Raw genomic sequence first — 16,265 nt, 5'->3', positions numbered from 1 at the left:
AAATATTTCAAACCACTGAGCAAATAGCAGGCACTCATTAATTACTTCACTTTTCCAAATACTGTTTAATCACTTATAAATGAATTTTAATTCTAACCTTATTTCCTTACCTACAGAATTATTGAATTATTAAAAGCAATTCCAGTTTCAAATAATCATTTTGATCCTAAGTCAGTTCCATAAACAAGGTGTCTTACCAGACAAACACAATGTAACGCCCCATGTTCTCTTCAGGATTTCTATCGTTTTATTTACTGTAAGAAACATATGCCAAACTTCCAGAGCTAGGAACACAGAAAACATTTTGTGGGGATATCTCTCAACACTTTCTTCATAAACCAAAGAGAAAACTTTCCTTACATTGTATCAACAGAATATTAACACCCTATTTCAAATAAACATTAATTCTGATGATACAAAACTATGACTGGACCAGTTCATAAAATCATACTTTATATCCTTAGATCATGAAGATCAATTCATTCATTTTACAGATGAGCTAACCAAGGTCTAGAGAGAGGAACTGACTTGCTTTAGAACATAAAGGTATTTGAACCCTGGTTCTCTAACTGAAGTCTAGCGATTTTTTCCTACATCACCACACACATCATACATGTGTTATCTCTGCTTTGCACAATATTAAGCAGATATCTAAAAGAGATAGGATTTTAACATAAATTTTGATATATATAACATATATCTTGACAACAAAGTTTTCAAATAATGGCAAATTCTACTAAGAAAAAAAACACCCCTTTAAAATGAGAAAGCTGATTTACAGTTGATTCAAATAGGTTAGGAAACTTTCTTAAATCCTAATCTCCATCAATTGATTGTATTCTAATCAATAATACTCAATTCATTATGATGGTATAAGGAGTAGTGATTATCAATAATCAAGAACACAGACTCATTTAATAAAATATATTTAATCAGTCACCTAGTAATAGGCATAATAAGCAATATATATTAATCCATATTTTATATAAATTATATAGGATTATAGAAAGACTTGTAATGGGTCTTAAACCTTCATTAATGCTTGCTTCCTAAACCACAAAAGCTAACACAAGATATCTCCTCATGATGAATGATAGCATGTTTGGAAAGTCCCTGTTCATGACCTGGTTCAGAAGGACTCTCCCTGCCCCACCCCAATTTGTGCTTGGAACAGATGTAGGCCTGTACCATCTCTTGCTCAAGCCCAGTCATACCATTTCTAGATGTGAGTAGCCCATCTGTTTTATAACCACTTCATCAGTGTAACTATCATAACCTTGCCTAACTCATGACTCCAGTGGCATTTTTTTTTTTGTTTATTCTAGTTTATTCGAGGGGATGCATCATGTCAACCAATGAAGCTGTACCATGTTTCAAAGGTCTATAAAAGTGGAGCCCTGGAAAGCATCAGTACCTCAGATAATGAGGAGGAAGTGCAGTCTGGCTCATTAGAGAGGACCAGGTCTCTTTTTTTTGGTTTTTAGTTTTTTTCAAGGCAAATGGTAGTTAAGTGTCTTGCCCAAGGCCACACATCTAGATAATTATTAAGTGTCTGAGACCGGATCTGAACCCCCACTACGCTACCTAGCCGCCCAGGACCAGGTCTCTTTAATAAAGTTTTTGGCTCATGGTTCTGATACAATTTCTATTTTGATCCCTCAAGTGGAATTTTTCCCCCCACAAAAATGACATGCTGGGGCAGCTAGGTGGCGCAGTGGATAAAGCGATGGCCCTGGAGTCAGGAGTACCTGGGTTCAAATCCGGTCTCAGACACTTAATAATTACCTAGCTGTGTGGCCTTGGGCTAGCTACTTAACCCTATTTGCCTTGCAAAAACCTAAAAAAAAAATGGCATGCTTTAGGTTCCTATGAAATCTGAATCCTAAAAAGAGATGGAAGAAATTCACAGGAATTTGATATTTCTCTTCCATTCTTTGTCAACTATAACTAAATTTGATTTGGGTCTCCTCATGTTACATTATTAAGGTATTTTGTGGGGTCTTCATTGTAGATTTTAATTCATCTCTAATACTACCACAAGCCTGAGCAAATTGACTTATCCTCCAAATGTACTGGCAGAGTGGAACTTACTTTTTCTTTCTCTCTCTCTCTTTCTCTCTCTCTCTCTCTCTCTCTCTCTCAGACCTGGATTAATAAGAATGTCTCATAAAACAAGTAACAGAAGCAAGGTAAGGGGAGGGAAACATTTATTCTAGGTATAAAGTTGCTATCATCATTAAGGTATTACTATTATTTACATATTTTAAAAATGGAAAGACAAAAATGAAAGTCCATGTTGGTGCCAAAAGTGGCATATTCACCAAATAAATGTCAGTACAAAAATAAATTTTTAAGCTAAATGTTTTTAAAACAAATGTCACTGAAACAGTAAAAATAAATAAATAAACCTACAGCAGCTACTGTGTTTAAATGCAAACACTATTATAGCAAAGTAGGCTTGGGGCATCAATATGACCAGAGCCTGCTGGAAAAAGGAGGATACCCCCTCCCAATAAAAAGCCAAAATAAAGCCATTACTAATATTTTATAGTTATGTTCCTGATTTATGTAAGTTCAGAGCATTTAAACTGTTAATTCCTGCTTAAGAAGCATTCTCATGAGATTTTCCCAAATGGAATTTCATAAGATTTCACTAGTGTTGAAGTCAGTGGCATCAAGTCTAAGATGTCAAATCCCAAAAGAGGGAGCCAAGCCCACTTGTGAAAATGCATACATTCATTACAATAAGGGGAATATGTGCTCATGGGTCCTAGAGGTGTATCACTCACAAATGGCCCTCAAAGCTCTCCAAAATTATCTGGTGTGCCCAGAGTGATGAAGGGCTAAAAAATTACAGAGCTTGTATGTAAACGTTATTGTTTGTTTCACTTTAAATGGAATGCCACTCTAAAGTTTCATTCTAAAATGGGAAAACAGGTACAAAAGGCAAATGAGAAGCTACAGAAACTGAGTCTATTGCTTTAAGGTCCTGTGCTAGTTAGGCATGCTCCAGGTCTCAGAAATATTTCAACTGAAACTCCTGATGTTTCTAAGGTCAGATCCCTCCCTGGACTACTCTGCATTCAACAAGGTAGCAGCACATCCATTAGTCAGCCAAGGAGTAAGAGCTGTAGTATGCAAAATTTTTTGTCCTCCTTACTATGGCATTACACCATTCAAAGTTTTCTTCTTCACAGAAGCTCCAAGTCGTACTCGAGTTACATTAGCACTTTCTGATTGTTTGTCTACCCACATCAGAAGGACAACATGCCCAGACTAACAAATATGGCCACATCAGCCAAGTAGTAAAGTGTCCATAATGCAAGCTCAGCTTTAGCTTTGCCATGTCCTGCTCATGCATCAATTCCTACAGGATCCTGACAGGCTTTTTTACATTGAGTGGAGCAGGGAATAGTGGTTGATGAACTGACTGAAAAAAAAGAGCACAGCCAGCTTTAAATCAGTGAAAAGTTTAGGATTACATATCCCAAATCTCAAAAGTCACATCTTGGAGGATACCAAGAAGAAAAGGATCAGATACTGTCAGCAACAGTTGGATTATGGTCATTGGTCATCAACCTTGGCCCTTTTGGCTTTCATTGAAAGAGGCTGCAAAGGAAAAGATAAAAGACAATTATTAAAATATATTAAAAAATGCATTGTTGTACATTTAATAGCCCACATCAAAATATTTTTCTTCCAAAATACAAGTAGGTCAGTCTCTTATTATTCACTTTCTCCTTCAACCTATGAATCTCAGAAGATGCTGTGAAAAAAAAAGTCACCTGTTTGCAAAATAGGACTTCTAATGAGGTTAACTATGATCTAGGACAATGATCTCCCCTCTGTGGTCCTGACTACATTTAGGCTTTATCCCCAGGGTATGAAAATTATCCCTAAGAAAAAACAGGCCTCTTTCCCCTTGGTACATTGCTTGCACATAGGAGGCTCTGAACTGGCTATTAACATCCCATACCCCAAAGAAAGGTACAAGGAAAAGAAAACTAGTCTTTCTTTTTATGTCTTAAGGAATGGTAAAGAAAAGATAGTCTCTCTTCCCTTCAAAAACAATGACAAAGAGAGAAAAACAAAGGCTGAGTTTGTCAACACACCTCTTTTTCTGAAACTTCATTACTGGAATAAAAAATGTATTGTACTTAAATGTTTGTTGTACTAAATTTTGAAAAATGAAGGTCATGTACTGACACAGGAAAATCACATAGCAACAAAATAGTAATGACAAAGACTGGTCAATTAATTTCAGGAATTTAGACTTATTTTCAATAATATATTACAAACAGATTATTATGTGGTAATTACAAACTATGCCTTAGCATAATCAAGCTGTAGATGTAAGTTCAACTCTGAAGTTGCCTTTGGGTCAGAAAAACAGAAAAAAGGATGGAAAAAAATGGGTCCACCTCAGAGTCTGGTGGTCTCTGGAGAAGAGACAGCAGATGATAGGCAAAACTGAAACCATCACTGGACAATTGGGAAATGAAGCAAAGAGAGTACAAATGATTAGTTAACTTTTAATTTGTTACCCTATCATTCTCCATCAAACTTATAAAACTAATTTTGATATAAGTAAAAAACATTTTTACTCTGTTAACAATGATCTAGATGCATCTTCAAATTTATCCTTCTTTGAAGATTTCCCTAAGCCTATTTACTTAGGTTTATCATCATTTTCCAAACTTAATTTAAATTTCTAGTCAAATGTTTTGAATACTTCTTTTCTCAAAGAGGGGTTTATTTTCCTAACTATGCAAATTTTGAAAAAATATTTATTTCTGAAAGGACTTAGGTGGATTCCTAAGGCTGCTGTGACTTTAGTATATCCTTAACCTAGTCCCTTGACCCAGCCTTGATCCAAATACTTGTTTCAAATCAATTGCTAAAAGGCAGTTTTAAATTTGGCTTTTACACAAATGTCTGATCCATCTTTTTTAAAACTTTGAACCTGATAGACAAGCCAAATTTTCCTTAGCCTCACAAAAGTATTCGATTCTGCGTCTATTCTTCTTACATACATCACAAATATGTTTAATGATGCAATTTTGTCAGGCCTCTTCAAAATATTTTAGACTGTCTAAGACCTGGCTAGTTTCTAGATTGAAAAATTTATATTACAGAATTTAGGGAAACAAGTAATCCTCAATTTACAAACTAAGTGAAGGGCTAAAAGTTCTTTCCTACCTAATTATTAGTAAATTGAAAGTATATTATACATAGTTGAAATATTATCCATGATCAGATAAAAATTGACTGTAAGACATACATTGGTTAGCCCTGGTTAGTGATCTGGAGGCTAATTAACTGCAGTGTTAAATTAAATCTCAAAGATTTAATAAAGTTATTGACCCTGACTACCAGTTGTATCTAAGTATACTTGACTGGACATATAGCATGTCAAATATTGTATACTCCAAGTTGTAGGTAACCTATATCACATTCTTCTTACAAATCAATTGTCACAATTAGTACCATCTGTAACAACTTAGAAATTGGTCCCAAAGTCCACCTACAGAGACCTGAAAGTTAACCAAATATTTCTATGAAAAGTCTTGACCTCTAGGCCTCATGAAACTGGGCATCCTCACAGCATTTCAAAGAGTATATACTATTAAGTCTCTTTAACTAAAACAGTTTTGTGAATTTTAGTGAAATGTTTTTACAATCTCTATTTGTTCCAAGTCAATATAATCATAAAGGATATCATTTTTAAAAATCACAAAATTAACAGTAACAGTAGATTGGACACTGCATAGAAATAGCTCATTTAAACCCCACTTCCATTCCATGGCACACTGCCCAGAGCTAATCGAAAGAGCCCTGAGAAACAGAAAAAAACAGAAAACCCAAACAATATTAGGAATGAAAAACAGACAAAAGTTGAATAACTAAGAATCCATCAATATATAAAATGAATTAATACTAAGTTTCCTGCCATTTACTCCAAGTACAGTTACTCTCATAATCTGTAACAATCTTTTAGATTAACAAGACAGTATCTTATCTTTCCTTTGAAGATTTCTGAATACATTACCAAATCAAAGTGAATTTGGAAAGTTCTCAAATTAATCATTGAGAAGTATTCCTTGGGGAAATGATCGATGTTGGAGGGGATGTGGGAAAACTGGGACACTAATGCATTGTTGGTGGAGTTGCAAACTGATCCAATCTTAGTGGAGAATAATTTGGGATTATGCCCAAAGCTCAATAAAAATTTGTATACCCTCTGACCCAGCAACACCACTACTCAGTCTGTATCCTAAAAAAGATCGTGAAAACCCCACATGCACAGAAATATTCACAGTAGTTCTTTTTGTAGTGGCAAAGAATTGGAAATTAAGAGGATATCTATCAATTGGGGAAATGGATAAACAAATTGTGGTATATGTATGTGAGATGAAACACTACTGTTCTATAAAAAATCATGAGGGACAGGATTTCAGAAAAGCCTGGAAAGACTTACATGATTTGATGCTGAGTGAGTGAAATGAACAGAACCAGAAGAACATTATACACATTAACAACCACATAGGGTGATGATCAACCATGATGGACATATTCATTTAAGCAGTAAAATAATCAAAGATCATTTTAAAAGACTTGTGATGGAAAATATCATACATATCCAGAGAAGGAGCTATAGAATTTAAATGAAGACCAAAACTTATTTTCAATTTTAAAAGTTTTCTTATGTATTATGTCATTTTTTTCTCTCTAACGTTTTCTTTCTTCCATTTGGATCTGATTTGTCTCTCACAACATGAACAATATCACTCTATATTGGTTACACATAAAGAATCTATATCAGATTGCTTTCTATCAGGTGAGGGAGGAGAAAAATTGTAAAATTCAAAATCTTGCCAAAAAAATTACTGGTAAAAACTACTATTGCATGTATTTGGAAAAACAAATACAATGTTAAAAAAAAAAAAAGTAGTATTCCTTGGATCACTTTTAAGAGTTTTTGTCTGATTTTTCAAAATCAATATATTTCAAGTGAAGTGAAAGTAATAAGGTTAAAAAAAATTATGTAGCCAACAGTGCATCCCTAATTTATCCCCCTCCCCTTTAGCGAATTCTGAATTCATACCGTTCCCTGCTGATAGAAATGTGGTGCCAACTCCAACAGCCATGCAGATTCAATAGCAGTCACATCTCTCATGTAGTATTTTGAAGTCTGTATGACCTCATTGTAGACAACCCTGAATTGACAAAAATAGAACATATGGAATTCTTTACATTGGAAAATACTTACAAGTCACTTTTAGGAGAAGAATGGACAAACTGGATTATGTTGTCTTGAAGATGACCTATATTTTTATACTATTCTTCTTACTAAGGAAGTCTTTATATCTCTATCTATCAAAATCCTACTGGCCCTTCAAGATTTGGTTCCATTTCCCCATCAAGACTTCCAGGATCTCAATTCCTCAAAACTTAAAAGTATCTAGCATATAATAAGCACTTGTAAACTGACTAATATCAACAGATAGTTCAGAAGGATTAGGATTACAATTAGCATTAAGAAATGACCATCAGGGGTGGCTAGGTGGTGCAGTGGATGGAGCACCTGCCTTGGAGTCAGGAGTACCTGAGTTCAAATCCGGCCTCAGACACTTTCTAATTACCTAGCTGTGTGGCCTTGGGCAAGCTACTTAACCCTATTGCCTTGCAAAAAAGAAAAAAAAAACTAAAAAAAAAGAAATGATCATCAGATTTGGCAATCACAAGTAACGTTCAACAGTTTCTGCTGTAAAATTGTTGAGAAAAGGGACAACTGTGCAGCAAGTACTGAAAGTACTTTCAAAAGTTTGGCTGAGAATGGGAGGAAAGATACAGGATAATTGAAGAGAATGCCAAAGCTGAGGAAAGGGTTTTTTTTTTTTTTAGAATGGGAAGAATTGGGTTTTTTAAAGTAGTAGGAAGAGAAGAGTAGTAAGTTTTCCTTCATAATCAAAGAAGATGATGTCATCATGTATGTGATGGCATGACTTCCATATTATGTGAATTATAGTAAGGGGAATGTTGTGCAATGACATCTTTCTCACTGCCTTCCAGAACCCTTCTCATATATAGCCTAAATACCCTAGGACTTCTGGTGATGACCTGGATGTAATAGGAGTTCTTGGCTTTATGGATGTAGGTCCCTCCCATAGCAATGAGGTACCTTGGCACTCCAGCAACAGCAGGCAAAGTGCTAGTATGTGATTTTCTGGCAACAAATTGGCGACAACACAGTATATCCAAACCTCTATCTCAATGGTCTAATCATCAGTACAGTTCATCATGAACAAGTGAGAAAGGCTGAAGATTCAAGAGAAGGAATAATCTCTAGCAATATGCTGGAAAAGATGGTAGTGGATAGGAGAAGAATAAATGTTGAGGAGTTGGTCTTGGCAGAAAAAAGTCACTTCTCTGTCAGAGACTGGAAGAAAATAGAAAATATGAGATGATGACAACGAGTTTCAATATGAAGAGAATGGAGAAAAGTGATTTTTCAATAAAATAAGCAACATTCTCAAGTGAAGGAAAACAGGGAGGAGGTAGTGTTGGGGACTTGGAAAAGAGAAGAAAGTTTTGGAATACTTTGAGATAAGTGGATATGGAATCAACGAGAGGAATAAAAAAATGCCTCACTTGTAGCTCCAGTGAGAACACAGTTGAGGTTTGATAATGTGAATCTATAATGTTCTCAATTAGCAGTTCTGAGGCTTCCTCTAGCTTCAATGGGTAATTCAGGAATAGAAATACAAAAGGCCATTGGTAGTAGTAAACCTTGGCTGAAATTTGGCAAGAGAAAAATGACAATTAAGACAAGGAGATAAGAGATACAAAAGCGGAAGAGAGTACAAGATTGAAATGGCTAATTCTTAGGTTATAATTGGAGAGGTAGGAAAGTTAAGTCAGAGCAAGAGTAAAAGACTGAGTGAAAGATGGAAGAATTGGAGGTCTTGAAAAAAGGTGAAGAAGAAGTATGGTGGGAATGAAGGAGAGAGAAGTGGAATGATAGGAAGTTATAGTCAGAGAGGATCTTAAGACATAAGGAGGTTGAGAAAACTGGAGGTTAAGGAATATGAAGGAACATCTACACGGATATTAAACTCTCCAAGTATAATAGAAGTTAGCTGAGGGGGAGAGAGAAATTGGTGGTCAACTCCTTGAGAATTCTGTTAGTTGTCAGCTGGACCAGATTTGGCCTGGTGCAGGCAGCCTTGCTCTCCTCAATAGAGACAATATAATTACTTACAGGCTATAGCTAACTTACCATCGAGGTGGTTTTTCTGCATAGAGTACTGAAGTGGGATGTATATGCAATTCATGATCATCACGGATAGTCCTTAGAAAATGAAAAATAAATTAAGTCCAATCAACATTTAAAAGTTAATAGCCAGATTTTCCTATAGACATGCTCCAAACTTTAATGAAAGAAAGAGAAGGTACTTGACATATACAGAAAGAAACTAGTTTTTCCCATTCATTTTTTCCTTCTTTTCTCTCCTTCCTTTTACCCCCCAAGACTAAACCATTGTAGGGAAAGGAAAAGAAAAGCAGTATGTGCACAATCTTTTTACTACCTAACATTAAACGTCTTCCTTCTGTTTTTATCATTATCATCTATTTTGAGTGATGATATAGTGCTGTACTTTCAATAATACTTTATTTACTGATAATGTCATAAAAAAATTAGTTGCCTGTCATGGAATACTATTGTTCTATTAGAAACTAGAAGGGATGGGAATTCAGGGAAGCATGGAAGGATTTACATGAACTGATGCTGAGAGAGATGAATAGAACCAGAAAAACAACGTACACCTTAACAGCAACATGGGGGTGATGCTCAACCTTGATAGACTTGCTCATTCCATCAGTGCAACAATCAGGGTCAATTTGGGGCTAACTGCAATGGAGAATAATATTGGTATCCAGAGGAAAGAATTGTGGAGTTTGAACTATGAAAGACTATTACCTTCAATTTAGGAAAAAAATCATTATCTTATTATGCAATTTTGCTATCTCTTATACTTTATTTTTCCTCCTTAGGGATACGATTTCTCTCTCATCACATTCAACTTAGATCAATATATTCCATGGAAACAATGTAAAGACTAACAGACTGCCTTCCTTGGGGGGGGGGGTAGGGAAGCAAGAATGGGGGAAAAATTGTAAAACTCAAAATAAATAAAATATTTCTTTAAAAAAAAATTAATTACCTATAAGCTCCAGTGGAATGAAACTTAGCAGCATTAGCAAAGAATCCAGAAACAATACACTTTAGGACAGGATCTGGGTCACCTAAAAAGGATTAAAAAAAAAAAACCTATAAAACAATCATACATCAAATAGTATTACTTATTCAACTAATGTTTAAGAGCATAGGCTGGTCATATATTATAATTTACGGGATTAAACAAATACTTGATAATAATACAAGTGCAACAAAAACTCAAAAGAGATGAATATTACTTTATATGCATTTCAATTATAAAACAAATCATAAGGAAACATCATAGAACACTATACATAAATAAAAAAGGAAAAACAATTGCTTCTTAATATTTTCTTCTCAAAAGTTCAATCAATAAACTGCCTTACTCCAATTACAAGCTCTTCATATATGTGTGGTCCTTGTTCCTTCTGATGGAGTCACAAATCATCAACTTCTTTATCAGACTAGTATACCTGAAGAATGAGCTTTAATTTAGAGAGCTCAATGTCATCAGTTGGATACCATCCTCATAAGGTCTTTACTAACAACACACTACAGTATACCTTATAGACTTTCTGGGCCAACTGCTGATAAAAAAGTAACAATTTCTGGATGTTTGGAATACAGATTATATACATTTAGGTAAGAGTAAAGTTACAGAAAAATTTAGGCCCATCCTGTCCTGTAGGTTCCTCAAATCTTTTTCTGGCCTAGCCTCATAGTTTCCTACTTCCGCAAACTGAAGGGATTTAAGGATCCCTTTGTTAGCTGCAGGTTCAAAAATATCCTCATCAGGGTGGCTAGGTGGCCCAGTGGATAGAGCACTGGCCCTGGAGTCAGGAGTACCTGAGTTCAAATCTGGTCTCAGACACTTAACTAGCTAGCTGTGTGGCCTTGGGCAAGCCACTTAACCCCATTTTCATTGCAAAAACCTAAAAATAATTAAATAAATAAATGAATGAATGAATGAATAAATGGATGAATGAATGAATGAATAAATGAATAAATAAATGAATGAATGAATGTGATTTAAAGATTAATAGATAATTTTTTAAAAAATAAAAAGAGATAATTTAACAATAATTGGACTATCTGAAAATCATGACAAAAAAAAAAAAAGCCTAGACTTCATTTTCAAGAAACAGTCCAGGAAAATTGCCCTGATATCCTAGAAGTAGAGTAAAATAGAAAATGAAAGAATCCCCCAATCACCTCCTAAAATGATCCCAAAATGAAAACTGCCAGGAATACTATGGCCAAACTCCAGAACTCCCAAATCAAGGAGAAAATATTACAAGCAGTCAGAAAGAAACAATTCCATTATCATGGAGCTACAGTCAGGATAACACAAGATTTAGAAACTGAACATCCTTTCAGGGGAAAAGATGGATATTCAAAGGGGATTTTCAAATTTTCCTGATGAAATGACCAGAGCTGAACAGAAAGTTTGATCTTTAAGTACAGGACTCAGGTGAAACATAAAGAAGGTAAATGGAAAAGTCAGATTATGAGGGATTTAATGATGTTTAACTGCATGTAGTCCTGCATGTTAAGATGATACTGATAATTCATATGAACCTTCTCATTTATTAGGGCAGTTAGAAGGTACATATATAAATAAGGTACAGGAAGGAGCAGAATATGAAGGTATAATATAATAATGGGTGCAAAAGGAAGGTACTGGAAGATAGGGAAAGAAAAGAATGGGATAAGTTATTTCACATAAAAGAGGTAAGAAAAAACTTTTGCAATGGAGTGGAAGAGGGGGAAGTGAGGCAGAATGAGTGAGCCTTACTCTCATCAGAAGTGGTTCAGAGAGGAAATAACAACTGGGTATAGAAATCTCTCTTACCCTAGAAGAAAACAGGAGAGGAAAGGGATGGGAGAAAGGGGATGAGGGAGGAAAGAAGGAGGAAGGAAGATCATGAGAAAGGGTAGTCAGATACAACACATTTTTGAGGAGGGATAGCATAAAAAGAGAGATAATAGAATAAACGGGGGTTAGGGGGATAGAAGGAAGGGAAATACAGCTAGCAAAAAGCAATTGTGGGGGGGGGGGAACTGAAGCAATTTTTCTGAGGGACTTATGATAAAGAATACTATCCAACCCAAAGAAAGAGCTGATAAGGGGTGGCTAGGTGGCGCAGTGGATAAAGCACTGGCCCTGGAGTCAGGGGTACCTGGGTTCAAATCCGGTCTCAGACACTTAATAATTACCTAGCTGTGGGCAAGCCACTTAACCCCATTAGCCTTGTGTAAAAAAAAAAAAAGGAAAGAGCTGATGGTGTCTGAATACAGACTGAAACACACTTTTTTTCCTTCACTTTATTTTTCTTGAAGTTTCTCTTTCTTTGTGGGGAGCAGGGTGGATTATGCTTACTTTTTACAACATGACTATTATAGTAATGTGTTTCATGGCTACACATTTTTAAACTACACTAACTGGTTTGTTTAATGGGGGAATGGGTTGGAAGGAAGGGAGAGAATTAGAAATTCAAGATTTGGGAAGACTTGCTTTTCCATGTAGCTGGGGCAAAAAAATATAAATAAACAAACAAACAAACAAATAAATAAATATTTTGTTGAAAGTTCAGAGGGAAAAGAATCAGTCATGTTGTAAAAGTAAGTACAACCTAAAAAAAAAAAAAGTAAGCATAACCTGTCATAAGTCCATTAAAAAAATTAACTGTTTTTGACAGGTGAGTATTGAAACACTTTCAAAAAGTTAATTTTTTTTTAATTCTCTGTTCAGAAAAATAATAAACCTTTTAGGAAAAGTCTAATAATCTTGCCTTGAACATGGAAGTATACAAATCATCATCCAGGTTACAAAAAGCCATTTTTAAAAGTATACACATTACAAATAATGATTGAAATCAGGGTAATATTCAACATTCACTAAAGGGATCAGGTAAAATTTAATGCTATATAGAATACAATATTAAAAGCACAAGAAAATTGTCCCAACCTCTCCTTTTTTTAATTGTAAACATCTGCAGCTATCAATTCAATAACAATAAAATACAATCAGGATCTCAAAGGTTTATTTTCAACACAAGGGAGTAATTGTCCTGTGTTTTCAGATTAATTGAACATTAATTTATGCACAATGGATATGAACTTGTTGCACATTAATAGTCAACCTCATTGTATAGTCTATTGATAGCTTGATTTTATACATTTTACCAATTAGTTTCTTAATAATCACCACTGAACTCATATATATTCTTTTTTCTTTCTAATCTTTGCCTTGATATCAGTGCAAATGTACAAAGTTAAAGAGTGATCCATGAAGAATTCTGGTGAAATCATCCAAAATTCCAATTTTTATCTATCTAACTAGTCACTTAAAAACATCAGACTAATGCCTATTTGGATAAATTCTAAAATAAAAACCTGAAAATTAAGCTCTTTCAGAATTTATTTTAAAAAATAAAACTTCATTCAGCATATAAAGATTTTCTAAAATGTCCATTTAACTTCCTTTTATAGAGGCTATGAGAGAAAATGAAATTCATACCAACTGTTCTCTGAAATAGATATTAGTGGATGTTAACTGCAATTTTTTGTTAGCCATCAATTTTTCTTTGGAAATTTGTCTCCAAAATCATAGCAAATATACACGGGGAAACAGAATTTGATATAAAAAAGTTTATTGCATATTCAACTTGTCAGTTTGTAATATAAAATTGCAGTTCTAAGGATTGCATGTTGCTCTTTGGAAAAACCTGCCTTTATAAAGAAAGAGAAGTCGGTGGAGGAGAAAAGGAAAAGCCTGCCATGCTCTGACATTAATAACTGTATCCAGGCCAAGTCATGTAACTGTTGAAGAACTTGACTTTCATTACAAAAGAGAGGAGAGTGCTGTAGTGACTGTTGTATAAGGTTACTGTGAAGATCACAAAAAGGAAAACATTTTGTAAACTTTAAAGCAGTAAAGTAAAACTCTAGTATCAGTATTTCTTACAAAGAAAACAGCAGGACAAGGCAAACAGAAGACAGGAAACTGATTTCTAAACAAAGTTTTACTTACTGAAGTCTATTCTTACCTTCACTAGATTTCTTTGGTATTTTAAACTTAACAAGAAGTTTTTTCAGTTGCTCCCTTACAGCAGCCGCCCTCATAAGCCCCTTATAGTTAAGAAAATGCTCCTGACACCACTGTGAATTCCTACTGTGCTGCAAGACAAAAAAAAAAAAAAAGGAAGTTGGGGGGAATGGGGGGAAAGGGGAGGAGGAGACAGGGAATAAAGGGTAAAGAAGGAGGGAGAGAAAAGGAAGGAAAAAAGAGGGAAAAAGAAAGGAGACAGGGAATGAAAGCAATGGGGGGAGGAGAAATGAAGGGAAAAAAGGGAGAAAGGCATATAGAAAAAGGAGAGAAAGAGAAAAATGGGAATGAATAATGAAGGGGGAAGAAAAAGGGTAGAGGGAGAAGGTGGAAGAGAAGTTGCAAAGAGAAAATTGTTAAAAGAAAGCTATTTTTTTTTCCTATGCTTACTTATTTAATGTATTGTTGTTCAGTCATTTCATTCACATCCAACTCTGACCCATTTGGGTTTTTCTGGCAAGATACTAGAATGGTTTGACATTTCCTTCTTCAGCTCATTTTAGATAAGGAAACTGAGGCAAATAGGGTAAAAACGACTTGCCCAGGATGACAAAGGAGGCCAAGTTTGGACTCAAGAAGATATATCGGGGTGGCTAGGTGGCACAGGAACACTACGAGCACCGGCCCTGGAGTCAGGCGTACCTGAGTTCAAATCTGGCCTCAGACACTTAATAATTACCTAGCTGTGTGGCCTTTGGCAAGCCACTTAACCCCAATTGCCTTGCAAAAAACCTAAAAGGAAAAAAACACCAAAAGAAAAAAAAAAGATGTATCTTCCTGATTCTAAGTCTGGCATTCTATCAACTAGTTGTACTAAATATCTTATGATCTCATTTGGGAATTGGCCATTTTCTGACACTACTTTCCAAACTAGATGTTAACAATTTATGCTCAAAATCTGGTAGTTACAGGGGCGGCTAGGTGGTGCAGTGGATAGAGCACCAGCCCTGGAGTCAGGAGGACCTGAGTTCAAATCCTGCCTCAGACACTTAGTAATTACCTAGCTGTGTGTCCTTGGGCAAGTCACTTAACCCCATCTGCCTTGCAAAAACCTAAAAAAAAAAAATCTGGTAGTTACTTCATCTACCAGACTAGGGTTCTCTTCACTTTCATGATCACTTAAGGACAAAAAGAAACTTTATTACCAGAAGTATTTTAAATGCTAGCTAACCTATATTTTCAAGCTGATTAATAAGATAAATTAAACTTTTTTCATAAATTATCAAACTTATTATCATCTATTGTTTATTATTAATACATTTGAGGCTTTGCACATTTGCTCCCTTGTCTCTTTCTCTCACCATTTTTGCAGAGAGACTAATCAAACTACAGTGAATTTAATTATATTTTGTCCGAAAACAATAATTTTCCCCTTTAAACAAGAACTTTAAAATTTTGAGTGCAACTTTAAAACAAAATTTCTGCCCTAAGAGGTATCTCTGAAAGTATACTATAAATTAATGAAGAGAAGATTTATGAAAATTCAGTTTGTGTAGAAATTTTCAATATATTATAAAATAATATACCTAACTCGGTAAAGTGTGTGACATTTGTATTTATATTCCACAAATAGATATGAAGCTATAGATATCAAATTAAGCTATAAAATATAAACATTACTGAAAATTTTAATTTATAAATTTTATCTATCAGATTTTAAAATGTGATTTTTTGCAAGTCTTTCTTTAATTTAATTCGATATTTTAACTAAACAGTGACAGTGAATTTTAATGTTTTGTCTTTTCTAAAGCTGCAGTCTAGAAATGAATTATTTTGAAATTTATAAAATATTAGCCACCATTTTCCCCTTTCTACTCCTTACTTAATAGAAGGCACTGTAATTTTGTGGTAGGAATACTGGACTTGGAATCAGAGGACATGGATTTTTATTCTTGTTCTATTTAGAGAAGCCCATTCTCTTCACTGGGTCTCAAT

General features: G+C 34.7%; 1 protein-coding gene across 2 annotated transcripts in view; it reads right to left on the bottom strand.

Annotated features, from left to right (window-relative positions):
- Positions 1 to 710: 710 nt before the first annotated feature.
- The window catches only part of DHX35 (DEAH-box helicase 35), a 63,576-nt gene continuing 48,021 nt past the window's right edge, over positions 711 to 16,265 (bottom strand). For both annotated transcript variants that reach the window (XM_074211963.1, XM_074211964.1), the window contains 5 exons: positions 14,272 to 14,401; positions 10,227 to 10,308; positions 9,281 to 9,352; positions 7,106 to 7,217; positions 711 to 3,609 (listed from right to left, as the gene is read on the bottom strand). In XM_074211963.1, coding sequence (XP_074068064.1) covers positions 3,565 to 3,609; positions 7,106 to 7,217; positions 9,281 to 9,352; positions 10,227 to 10,308; positions 14,272 to 14,401 — 441 coding nt within the window. In that variant the 3' untranslated portion in view covers positions 711 to 3,564. The remainder of the gene's footprint in view (positions 3,610 to 7,105; positions 7,218 to 9,280; positions 9,353 to 10,226; positions 10,309 to 14,271; positions 14,402 to 16,265) is intronic.

This window comes from Macrotis lagotis, chromosome 1 (assembly GCF_037893015.1).
Source record: "Macrotis lagotis isolate mMagLag1 chromosome 1, bilby.v1.9.chrom.fasta, whole genome shotgun sequence".
Taxonomy (NCBI): Eukaryota; Metazoa; Chordata; class Mammalia; order Peramelemorphia; family Peramelidae; genus Macrotis; species Macrotis lagotis.
This window is presented reverse-complemented; position numbering and strand designations above follow the sequence as displayed.